General features: G+C 43.4%; 1 protein-coding gene across 7 annotated transcripts in view; it reads right to left on the bottom strand.

The window, feature by feature from the left end:
- Positions 1-327: 327 nt before the first annotated feature.
- Positions 328-12819, bottom strand: part of cdc42bpab (CDC42 binding protein kinase alpha (DMPK-like) b) — an 82672-nt gene continuing 70180 nt past the window's right edge. For 3 of the 7 annotated variants that reach the window (XM_044170398.1, XM_044170400.1, XM_044170402.1), the window contains 16 exons: positions 12609-12745; positions 12098-12237; positions 11515-11596; positions 11186-11405; positions 10765-10827; positions 10263-10516; positions 9949-10073; positions 9531-9745; positions 8996-9093; positions 8584-8668; positions 8045-8168; positions 7578-7695; positions 6837-6954; positions 6555-6712; positions 5402-5470; positions 328-3758 (listed from right to left, as the gene is read on the bottom strand). In XM_044170398.1, coding sequence (XP_044026333.1) covers positions 3627-3758; positions 5402-5470; positions 6555-6712; positions 6837-6954; positions 7578-7695; positions 8045-8168; positions 8584-8668; positions 8996-9093; positions 9531-9745; positions 9949-10073; positions 10263-10516; positions 10765-10827; positions 11186-11405; positions 11515-11596; positions 12098-12237; positions 12609-12745 — 2138 coding nt within the window. In that variant the 3' untranslated portion in view covers positions 328-3626. The remainder of the gene's footprint in view (positions 3759-5401; positions 5471-6554; positions 6713-6836; positions 6955-7577; positions 7696-8044; positions 8169-8583; positions 8669-8995; positions 9094-9530; positions 9746-9948; positions 10074-10262; positions 10517-10764; positions 10828-11185; positions 11406-11514; positions 11597-12097; positions 12238-12608; positions 12746-12819) is intronic. The other 4 variants (XM_044170401.1, XM_044170404.1, XM_044170403.1 and 1 more) reach the window with 2 other exon arrangements.

Here is a 12819-nt window from a genome sequence, read left to right as displayed (position 1 = left end):
AACACACGCAGGCAGCCGGTGTGTCTGTTGCTAGCGAGCGTACAGCTAATTCACTTTGCTCTCTGTCTGAACACACCTTTACAGTTTGAATAGGTGCGCCCTTACATTAGAGTCAAATTCCAAGTAGTTTGTCCTGTTTAAAAATGTGTCCTTACTTGTATATCTACTGTAAAATGTTAGACCAACATTTCCTCTAGTGGCAAAACTTGTGTATAGATGTAAAAACAGAACTTTTGTTGTTCATTTGTAATAAAGGTTTTTTTTTTTAAAGAATGGACAGAGAGGATATTTTTTTAGAAGTAATGACCACACAGTAACACACTGGGGTTGTATTTGTAACAGCCCTCCGCTTTATTGAAATACATCGGAGTCAGGTTAATATAATGAGTTCTCCACATAAGTGTGGCAGCCAGTTCCATACATTATTTTTTGTTTTGACCTTACACCTTAAATATTTTTTTGTGCAAAAAAGAATCTACATCACCTGTAGTGGGTTATCCTCAGTAAAACGCCCAAACCGTTCAAAAAGGAGCAAGTCCAAGTAAAACAACAAACCGAAAACAAAAATGATTACATCTATAACATGCAAAACTGTACAAATTATTACAAAGCAATCCTAGAAAAAAACAAAGTGTAATATGATATGAAAGAGCAAAATAATATAGAAGGTACTGTAGATAAGACCTCACTGAAATGCAAAGGCGTTTGAATGTTTTTATGTTCGATTCTTCCTCTTAAATGTTACCACTGTGGCACCTCAGCCATCAAAGCACCTGTCACCCTTCACCCCTGAACACCTTTCATCTTTTTATATCTTCTAGTCCTCACCACCTTTTCTTCCTGCTGTCTCCACCCGGGTCACATCTACTGTACACTACAGCCAGATTCATCTCTCACTCCAGCCAGCCATCCATCCATCCATCCATCCATCCATCATACAAACCTTAAACACTCATTTTCATCTAAATGAAAATAATTCATTGGTTCTGACATTTCCTGAGTTTCTCTTCCCCTCTCCTTAAACTGGGATATCTAGGATCAGTTTTTCTGTACAATATTGGCCAATAATAAAACACCTGACTAAGACAGTTTTCTCTCCCCCATCTAATACATTCTACAGATAAACTCCAGCAGGAAGTAAGGAGTAAGGAGACACTAGCTTAAAAAGTTTCTAAGAGGTGATTGTTTGGAATAAAATCAGCTTAGTCGCACCGTGGCACTCCAAACCTCTCCCTCTCTCTTCATATAAAATGGAATACTAAGAAAACACTTGGAATGGGTTGTTTAGAGCTACTTTATTGTGTTTCAACAGGGGAATTGGCAGGAATGACCACTAAAGTACTTGTTTTTGTTTCTCTTTCTAACAAACTGGAGGATTCTGACCCAGGACACTGTACTGTACATTAAGCATCAGCCTGTTCCTCAAGAGGACCAGGTTTCTCAAAAAGCCTCTGCACTGAAACCAACAACAGGCCAGTATAAGAGTACAGGATGTGCATTCTTCTTACAGATAATACCACATTATAGTTAGTGTTTAATATCAGGACAGTTTTCAGCTCCGTGCACATTGTTCCCTTACAGTCTTACCCCATTCTGCCCTATGAGCGATTCCTCGAGTAAAATGCCTTTTCGATCGGTCTGTAAACTGAAGAAGATGAACAGAGGTAACAGGTTTTTGGCTGTGAATGCCCTGCTCTGCAGCCAGGAGCTGCCACACCGTACAATGCTATTTCAGAGGCCTTTCCACCCTGCCAAAGAAAACCCGCCTGGAGCGGGGTTTAGAGATCCAGCCCTGTTCATTTTACAGACGACAAAAGGTCACACTGAGGTTATTTTATCTGCGGCTTATCGAGACAAAAGGAAACCCAAGTGCTGACTTTCTCGCAGCGTGTGTTTACATTCTCGTTTTAGTGTTTTGTTTTTTTTAAATCAAGAGCTCTTACAAATGTCACTTTGTAATGAACAAATCAACTAAACCTTCAGAGTATGCAAAGGCTGTCAGAAAGACAATGTCACAAAGTCTCCCTCTTTTTGTCCATTTTTGGTTAAATCAAGCTCAGTGGAAGGACAGATCTTTCCATCCAGGTACCACAGCGAATTTAGAAACAAACACATTAACTGTTGATTAAATGATCAGAGCCACTTCTCCTCTAACAGTGAGAGGAGGAGCAGGACAAGGCATCTGCTGCATAAAAACACCACCTCAGTATGTGTATGTAGATACATGTGTGATAGGAAGTTTGTGATAAATGCACGTATTCACTCTACAGTACGGGCAGTAGTGTCGATCTATATATGAGTTTTCTACACTCAAACGCAAACAGAGTGGAGGGGGGAAAAGAAAAAAAAACACACAATGCGTGTTATACATACAATATAAAACAAACAAATCTAAAATCAATCGGTAAAAAAAGAAAACTGGAAAGTGGTTTAAAATGGCTTTGTGTGTGAATACAACCCCAAATCACTCTCAAAACAAAAAAAAAGGAAAATAAAAGTCAAAGAGGATTTTTTTCTTTCCCGTGTAGTTCTCTATAGTATTTTCCTTATCATATATTACTCTCTACTTTGAACCTATGTACATTGTTGTGATGGGAACCCGTGAGTTGGTCAGTTTGGTTGTACAGCTAAGTGGAACGTCTACACTACAATGGAGGACGCGTCCAGGGCTGCTGGGTGATGTCACTCGCACTGGACCAATGAGGAAGAGAGTAGCACAGATTGGCTGTGATGATGTCATACGAGCCGGCATTATTAACGGTGCATGTAGCTTTTTGCTGATGGTCAAAATAAAAAATTATATATTATAAAGTCACTGCACTTAGTATCATGAGCTAAAGAAAAAATCATTGCTTTCCTTTCTTGCTTTTTTTTTTTTTTTCTTAATACATTTTAAATTTTTGCAGCACCCAAAGAGAAAGCAACTGAGGGAAGTGAGGAGGGGTTTAAACTCCAGCCGTCTGATTCAGGCCATGAAGCAAACCTCCCTTTCCTCGTCTAAGATTGATAAATAAATTAAAATATTGTCCCCTAAAACCCAAAGGGTCCTATGTACAAGTACAAATCATTTTCTCTCAATAATAATAATCCTCTTCCTTTTTTGTTGCATTGTGAGGTTTTTGAGTCTCTGAATGAATCGGGGGGGGGCTGTGGACAGAGTAGCGTCGACGAAGCTCGATGCTTCGGTTGACAGCAAAAAAGAGCCGAGATGGGAGGTTTTCATTCCTATATCATATGCCCTTTCTGAATAAACACATGCACACACACTGGCAAGCGCATACAGCTTCTCTCAAACACACACACACACACACACACACATTTGCACCCTCAAAGATCAGCACCCACATGTACGCTACCACTAACTCTTGATAACTTCTCCCTCAGAGAGACGGCAGACGCTTTCTTAGTGTTTCTGCCCCGTCTTGGAAGTATGAGAGACAAATTGAGGCTGTAAAGTTGGACAAATGTTCATCAGGAGGTGCAGTTCTCTGGGCAGTGAGGGGAAATATTCAGAAAGGATGTGAGAGGCTGCGGTGGAGGAGGAAGAGGAGGGTTCGGAGTCCTGTGCTGTCGGTCGGTCGGTTGGTCGGTCGGTGGGGTTGGCCGGGCGAGAGGCTGCCGGAGGCTCATGTGTCCCAGCCCATCCGGTCTGTGCTCTCCAGGGACAGGGACTTGGTCTTGTGTGGGGAGGCCGGACTGGGAGGGCTGCTGAAGGTGGAGCTGTTGGAGGCCGTGGAGTGACGGGGCGAGTCCGAGTCCTGGAGAGGAGAGGAAGCAAATGGAGAAAGAGGGAGTTGGAGATGAAGTGAATGACAAATATTTCAGTATTTATAATTCAGATTGAGGAAAGTGGAGACTACGTTTCTGTCTGGGGGCTAATAAAGGTATAAAATGGCTACTTCTGTCTCACTGCTCTACGCTTGGTAAGCATGCATATTCTTACTCTCAACCAAGGACGCTTCTCTCTGCTTATTAGTAATCTGCTGTTTGGGATGGAGGGCAGATGTAAAGTCAGACTGAATCACATTGCTCCCACCCCCACCTCATCTCCCACTGCATCAGCAGATGAACAGCTCAACTGACCAGAAATGATCAGCTGAAGGAAAACAAACATGCAGGCAGGCCGCGCGAGGGGGGGGGGGGACGTGAGTTAAACCTTCATACAGTATGGCTTGCAACGCGCTTATGTGAGGAAATGTAACCCGAAGAAAGACATGATACCTGCCACTCCTTCCCTTTTAAACAAATAAGTTCTGTTCCAGAGAGTAGCCCAAACACAGGACGTGTGGTATTCTTTCCAGTTCAGTGATAATGTCTTCAGGTTAGGGGATATATAATCAACTCATGTGCTGTATGAATACATCTTTTTCCAGTTGAGTGACTGTATTTGATTTTCCTTGAAATACAACAACTGTCTCCTGTTTGGATCCAATCTAAACTTGCCTTAAACATTTGGCCTATAAGCACAGTCTTCCTACTGTCTCATTTGTTCCATGACTGCGAGACATCACACATTCACCCTCAACACTGTACATGTGGAAAATCCTACACCAGCCATCTGTTTCTCACAGCACACATACAAGAGCCTTTCACAAGTCAATGTAGATGGGCAGCTGTGTGTTTTCATACATTGGCTCTTTAAAACTAACTATATATAAAACTCCTGCAGAGTTTGTGGATTGGGAGGAGCACTGCCCAGCTACATTGTGTAAAAATCTTTGTCTATGTGTTTAAAAGCACTCAGCCTTTCCACCCATATTAACTACTCAGTCATTGTCATTTGAACAGAGATGTGCGTCAGAATTCACTCCAAACCATGCAGCTGCTGTGATGTATTCCAATCCAATTTATAATCAATCACTTTGTCAGGTGATTTATTTGATCATTACAGAAAGAGAAATATCCTGCAGGGTCCTGCTGGAAGCCTGAACACAGACTACACACAGCACGTATTATTATAGATCCCTCTGGCCTAGTTGTTAGAAACATGGGCAGGCTGTCAGGGAGCTGTGTGGAAGCAGACATGCTCTGTGATTGGCTGGGTGGGCAGCGGTGGGAAGAAATATGCAAAATGGCCGAGCAGCAGCGCTGCACCATTTAATCAGCAACCCAAAATGATACAGGCGGGGTGAGGGACAGACTGATGGTGCAGCTGATGGTCCGGTGAAAGATGTGACAAGCCATCAGATGCTCCTGACATGACGGGGCTGAAATGGTGCAGCGAGGGGCTGTGGGACGGCCAACGTTTCTGTAACAACACATGTTCTAAATGCACCTCATGCTAATGTGTTTGCTCATAAATATTGAAACGATACACTGTGTTCTGCATGTGGGTGCATATTCAGTGACACAGTGCTCTCAGTTGTGTGTTTGGTGCAGTCGTTGCAGCTGTTGACATTACCTTCATCTTACTAAGCAGGGTCCTTAAAGCCCTTTTCAGATCGGGGGTCTTCTCCGACGGTGAGACTGCCTGCCATTGCAGAGGAGAGTTCAGACTCAGCACCCAACCCACAGACAACATGCTGGGGTGGGGGCAGGGAGGGCGAGGCACAGCTGGGTGAGGGTGAAGGGAGGCAAGGGATGGGGCAAAATGGAGCTGACGGTGTCCAGCCTTATGGGCCATGAGGATGGGGAGCCACAGGAAGGATGGCGGGCGGTTTGAGGGTGGGTGGGTGGATGGATGGGGGTAGAAGTTGCCCAAAACCGCAAAAGCTACTGTAGTTACTGTTTGATCCTAGTCATTTTATTTGTGTGAGGGAATTCCACAACCAACGCTGTTGGAAATATATATATGTAACCAATGCTGCAGGGTAGTTATGTTTTATGAACATGAACCGACACAGGTGATGATTCTAACAGAACGTCACCACTGCCTGATTCAAGTTAGATCTTAGGTCTTAAAGATGTGTAGAAACTGTTAAAGGCACATAACAAACATTAGTGTGTCAGTGTTTCCTTCAGTAATTTGAGGCAGCGAGCTGCACTTAAAGCAGGTATCGTGGGAAAGGATTAACAGTCTACACCTGGAGAAAGGAGAAGGCCAGAGGCTTCAGTGAGGTGACTACATTCACTATAGAGCGCTGACATCACAGGGAGCTAGCCAATCGGTCAGAGACGTGGGATGAGGTGAGAGGCCTGCACCCAGAGGCCGGGATGTTTGTGACAGATGGGATAGAGGGATGAGTTCTTTCAAAGGGGAACAATGTGATCGTTTAAAAAAAAAAAAAAAAAAATTGATAAGTTTGTGTCTAGCTTCTACAATCGCATGGCAAGGAAACAATTATGATCTGCATTTGGACTTGTTCATACAAAGCTGGTGTTAACTCCGTACTATAAAGTGGCTATACAACAATCTGTCCAATCAGATTTGCCCTGATTTGAAGAAACAGTTCGTAGAAACTGAAGTACGCAAATTAAGACAAGATTAGTTGTTTAGGCCAAACACACCAAACTCTCAGTCCTCTCTTACAGATACAGTATTTTACATCAGTCTTTTAACGTTTAGAGTCAACTGCACATGAAGCTGTAGGTTCAGTTTCAGTGTATTTACTGACCTCTCTGTCAAACTGTGAGAGTGGAGCATCACCACAGTCCATGCCTCCGCCAGAGGACAGGGAGCTCTCAGAGGGAGAGGTCATGGTCTGCCGTTTGGATCCGTAGCTTCCTCCTGACAGCTCTCTGCGTAGAGCGCTGCCATTCTGGGAGGACGATCCTGGAGAGAGAGGAGGACGAGTGCAGGAAGTCAGGGAGAAGCACCAAACATGAAGCCACCTGAAAAAGGTCCATCCTGCAGGGACAGAGTCAACTAAAGTGGCTCCGGTTCTCTGGTTACTCACGTATGCCCAGTCCGCTGCTGGCGCTCATGGAACGGCCCGGCTCGGCCCGGTTCTTGGTGATGGAGGGGATGCTGACTGAACCGCTGAAGCCCGCACGGCTCTCCTGAACACGGACGTTCTGGTTTAAACACGCAACAGAGCAAACACACAAACACACACACACACGAGACAGAGTGCAGTGCGGGGGACAGGAGTGAGGAGGGTGCAGTTATAAACACTACATGCTCATACAACTGAACACAAATGTGGCCCATATGTGCTTGGCTACTGAGGTTTGGGCAGATAGACATACATGCTTGGGTCTCCATAAATGCACAACCTGAACTTTAGAGAATAAATAAAATATTAGGAGGAGGAGGTTCATTATGTGAATCAACTAAGCCTGTCAGGTTAGTTTACAAAATAGGGAATAAAATGGAAACGGTGCAACTTTCTCTGCTCAAATCCCAGTGTTGGCATGCTACAGTAGACATCAAAGGATAAAAGGACAAGGGGGATGCTGGTTCTGTAGAAGCAGGTCTACAAACACACACATCTTAAACAGTCTGACTGTGTCTGATTTTATATGTATGTTTCTGTGTGCCTCTGTGTATATATGTGCTTATTTCACGTGCTTTTTCCCTTGTGTGTGTTTTCTACTGTACGTGCCTGTGTTTGCCAGTCTATAAGGATGCTGTGTGTACACCTGTATGTATGTATGTATGTATGTATATATATATATGTATGTGTGTATGTATGTACCATGGGCAGGTCTTTAAGGATCTGGATCCCGTCTCCTGGTCCCATGTGGGCCACATGGTTGAAGTTAGTGGGGTTGGAGATCAGCTTGTTCCTCATCTCTGGATCTCGCAGCATCTCTCTGGAATCACAAACACACATACAAAACATAGTTTTGAGTAACAGAGAGACTTGGAACAGACTTAGTGCAGCAGTGCAGAGTCAGACTAAGTCAAACTAAAATCTGGCTTTAGTCACCCACTCAGCGAGTACTTAAAATTAAAGTTAGAAACTTCCACACACACACAGGACAAAAAGTCAGGACACAGAAGACAAAGGATGCAGAAAAAGCTGAGACTTAACTTGATAACAGAATTGCAACTGCAAGAAAAAATGTCAAGAAAACTTTGGTGAACTCCTCTGCTGATATGCAGTTAGTATAAATCTCTATGTACAGTGAAGAGTGCTGCCTCGTGCTGCAGGTAAACTACCTTCTCTGCTGAAGTCGCTCTTCCTCAGGCACCCTGAAGGAGAAGCGTCTCTTGTTGTTCATGCTGCGCACCATCTGCTTCCTGCTGTTGTCTGACGTCTCTGGGACAACCAGCTCATCACCCTCTGGAAGATCACAACACAGCCACAGGCATGTTTACATGAAAGACTACAAAGTGTTGCAAATTTAGATGAAGGAAGAGGTTAAGCGCGCTTCAACCGACTCACAAGTGCAAATTTACTTGGCTGAGGGTGGCATGTCAAACGTTCTACTGTTACTGAAGTTGCTTTTGTTCTACAAAACATATATAAGACAGAAGAAGGGTTACACGGTGACAAAACTGTTTAAAAGGGTTTAAAAGCCCATCAGCTCAAGAGTTCAATTCCTGCAATGACAACTTAGCTTCCTATATAGCTTCCTATCAGCAGCTATAAACCCTTTACTTTTCAGACCACAATGTGACTTTATTGTGTCATCCATGACAATTTTTTTTGTTTTTAGCCGTGTGAAGCTTCACACAATACACTTGTGAATTCTTACCGGCCATCTTGTTTCTAAAGTAGATAAGCCGGACTGTTTCCAGTCCCAGCAGGTTCAGAGAGCCGTCAGCGTTGAGAGGTCGCACCTGAAGGGGAAGCAGAAAAATCTATCAATAATCAATTTGCAACAACTGATTTCTGATCAGCAATCATCTTTTTATTCCAGAAATTGACCCTATAATGTAAAATCTGAAGTAAACTTCAAAATCTGGACTTTATTCATCTGTTAATGTGACAAGGTGGCAATCAGAAGAATGAGGTCAGGTTACTATGGTGACAGGAGCAGATAGGATTCATTCATCTAATCCACCAGGTGGAGCCAGAGATGCCTCCAGCTGTCTTAATGTTCTTGACATTCCATTGCTGCTGAAGCTTCATCGTGTTCTCAACAAGCCATAGTCCACAGCACTGACCTTCTTGAGAGGGATGGTCTGAATCCACTCCATGGTGTTGACGTCAAACACATCAACAGCGTTCTCACTGTACACTGACAGGTAGGGGGCGTTGTAGCCTGGACGAAAGGAAACATGATTTGTAGTCTGTCTTGGTACAGTTTAGTCCCTTTTTACTGTCAGTATTTAACCTATATTTACCTTTCTGTGGTTAATGTTTTATCATGATGTAAATATTTTTATTGATGTATATTAAAGTGTATACACACACACAACACAATATATGCCACTGTAGCAATTTATCTCTTTCATGCATTAAAAAAAAAAACACCAAAAAATGTAACACCCTACCTTTCCTTTTATCTTACTGACAAATTTTGTTCATTTGTTATAATATTATCTTATGACGAGTTATATAATAGACACATGGTGAATACAATGACTATCCATCTACCCTGTTATAACTGTCCCTGTGATATGATGTGACCCATGATATTGTGTTTTTAAACGTGCGTCCTCTATCACCATATAAATTAACATTCATTCCTGCACTCACAGGCAGCGTTGGGAACAGCTGGCCACATCAGCTCCTGCTGACGTGACCTGCGGCCCTGGGAGTCCACATATACTCCTATGGAGCTGAAGCACAGCAGCAGCTCCTTGCTGGAAATCTCGACGGCGCAGAGGGCATCCAGGTTCTGCTGGGGGATGAAGGCCAGGGTGTGGTCCTCGTGGTGGAGCAGGTTGACAGGGGACATGTCACCATGGACACTGCGGAGGTCATCGGACACACAGTCAGATTTATTGCTCTGAGTTTGTCATTTAATAAGAAATTAAATACATTTATACACTATTTATAGCTATTTCAGCAGGGAGTAATCAATTATGAAGAAAGAAATGACAACAATCTAACATACAGTAATAACAAAAATGGACATTAAAAACCACTGTATGTCGATTAACAGGTAGAGTACCTGTAGCGGGTGAAGCCAGACTGATATCCTACATAGAGACGCTCGCTGAGCAGACCCATCCACTGAACGGGCCCCGGGGCCTGCACCTCTCGCAGCCGGCGGTGACGTGCTTTACTCTTGTTCACCTGCAGTGCAGCAGGGCAAATTGTAAACTGGTTTATACAGCAGCAAATAATATGAATTAGATAAAAAAGAAGTAAATAACAAAGCACTCAAGTGACTTTGAAAGAAATAAGTATTTGGAGAGCAGGTCGGGTTTTGTATTAATAAAAAGTATTCAACAACTCTGTTAGTATTAGTCAGTGTTTTCTCACCTCGTAGCATATGATTTGCCTCTTCATGGCCACGCAGAGGCAGGTGAGCGAGCCGTTGCGGACGGGGCCGGAGACAATGGTCTGGCAGCCCTTTGTCTCAGCCAGCTTGTAGGACTCGGTCTCGCGGCCGTCCAGGGCCTGCGTGGGGAAGAGACGGACATGGCGGTTCCTGCCGGAGATAACCGCCAGCAGCTGCTCCTGGGGAATCAGGTCGATGTGGTGCACCTTCTTGTTGTCACCCACCCGGATTATTTCTGAGGATTGAGGGAGAAGACAGGAGTGAATAAAGGAGTGCAGATAAAGGATTAAGGGGAGTGAGAAGGGGATGGAAAGGACGTGGTGAAGATAAGAAAGGAATAGAAACAGGCAGTTGTGGGAGTGACATAAAAACAGGTCATCAGTGCACCTACTCTATTAATGCCAACACGTTAAGAACAGCATTAGGGTGGAAACGAAACAAGTGAACAAGAACATAGAACAGATCTCGAAGAGTGGATCTTACCATCTTTGGTGACATGGATGACAAAAAGGCCTTCCTCGTTGCCCAGGGCGACACGCTCGTGATCTGAGGGCAAAGCAAATGAAGCGAGACGGCCATTTCAGTGCCAGTAAGGGGACAGAAAAGGGCATTCTATGCAAAAACTGTTCCAATCCGCTAGTTTCTATTTTCATAACATGGCGGGGGAAAAAAGACAGGCCCAGAGAGTTTCTCTGATCTAATTAGTTGTCTGTGAAAATAGCTCTATCTGGAACAACTACACTCTGTTGCAAATACAAACATAAGGAACTATTAATTTTTTACATTATCTGGGATCTTGATTAGCATGACATATCTGAATTGCTTCCTATAATACCTCTTGTAACCCTAGTCTGTTCAGGTACTCCGTGTTTTTTGAGCAGGAATGTGAGTGTTGAAGGCCCACCTATGATAGCAGCAGACTGTGTTGTCTTGATGAGAGGCAGGGTGCTGTCGTAAGCCTCCTTGGGGACGTAGACGAAGCGCTCCTTGAGCTTGTTCTTCTTGAGGATGCGGTGGAGCTCGTTGAGGAGCCCCACCCATTTGTTCCTCTCCTGATCGCTGTCGGCCAGGATCAGGATGGAGGGCTTGTGGCTGCTGGAGGGGGAGAGCTGGGACGCTGTCACCTAAGGAGAGAAGAGGGACGGGTGAAAGGTCATATAAGATGTTGAATAGTATTAAGTGGTATTTGGATTATTTTGAAACTTTTGGTTGAAGACAATCAAGAGAACTTACTCTGAATATACAGGGGATGTCTTTGCGGCTGGCGTGGATGACATCAGAGGCCAGGACAGAACTGACTGAAAACTCTTCATCCCTGGATGACAGGAATGAGATCAAAGGTTAGACATGCAGGACCTGGAGCTGCAACGACTAGTTTATTATTCGATTAGTTGATCAACAGACAGAGAATTAATCAGCAACTATTTGATAATTGATTAACTGCTTTAGTCATTTTTCTAGCAAAAAATGCCAAACATTCTCTAGTAATATCTTAAGGTTTTAGACTGTTAATGTGGCCTCTGAGAAATTGTGAATGCCATTTTTCACTATTTTCTTTTTTACATTTCACAGACTAATTGATTCATCAATTAATCTAAAAAATAATGCGCAGATTAATCGATAATAAAAATAATCACTGGACCACATCACTTTTACTAGTATCGAGTATCCACAGTATGTTTACTTGTTCTATTGATTGTTTGAAGTACACAGTAAACTATCTTGGACTCAAGACACAGCTGAACATCCAGGATATTTAGATGAAATGTAAGTATATATTTAAAGTAACTAAGAAGAGTTTCTATACTTCTCTTACCTCATATCTATGACTTGGCTGACTACTACACTTGGTTGCGTGGCTTTTCCTTCTCCCAGTTCGTAAAGGAACAGTTTGAAGTCACACACCACAGCCATCGCTCTCTGCCAACCCTTCTTCACCCCTGTCGGTTTGGGCACCTAAAACAGACACAAAGACATGGTTTGGTGATATAATACATGGACCTGTACCAAAGCTCATAGTTAAAATACCTTCTACAGTGTTATAAATGTAAATGTGCCAATTCAGAACTACATAAACCTATATTAAAACAGGTTCAAATCCAGGTGTCCACCAAAAGCTATATTTCACGTTTACCTTCATGTGGATTCAGAAAGAAAGCAGGGAGAGTGAAAGCCAATGTTTATTTGGTTTCAAATGAAGTAAACAACTCAGAAACCAGGGCTTGTCTCAAGATCTCAACGTCTGCATTGTTTTCAACTGACTATTCAATTCACCAAGTCACTGTCTGGGGCCAAAGACATCCGAGGCCTTTGTCAGTCTCACTCACCCTGACGTGCCCTTCATAGGCGGTACCAATACCCCTCTGAGGGTCGATACCCAGCGGGCCCTTGGTCTGGTCCTGAGGTACGGGACACACAGCCGGAGCTTTGTCCGCACATGTTACATGGCAGGAGAAGTTACACACTGGACATGGAGACAGAGAGAGACAAATGAGATTTTAAAAATCAATGAAAAGGCAAACAAGCTTTGTAGTTCTA

The sequence above is a fragment of the Siniperca chuatsi genome, linkage group LG16, assembly GCF_020085105.1.
Source record: "Siniperca chuatsi isolate FFG_IHB_CAS linkage group LG16, ASM2008510v1, whole genome shotgun sequence".
Taxonomy (NCBI): Eukaryota; Metazoa; Chordata; class Actinopteri; order Centrarchiformes; family Sinipercidae; genus Siniperca; species Siniperca chuatsi.
The sequence above is the reverse complement of the archived record's forward strand: the minus strand, read 5'-3'. Positions and strand labels throughout refer to the sequence as shown.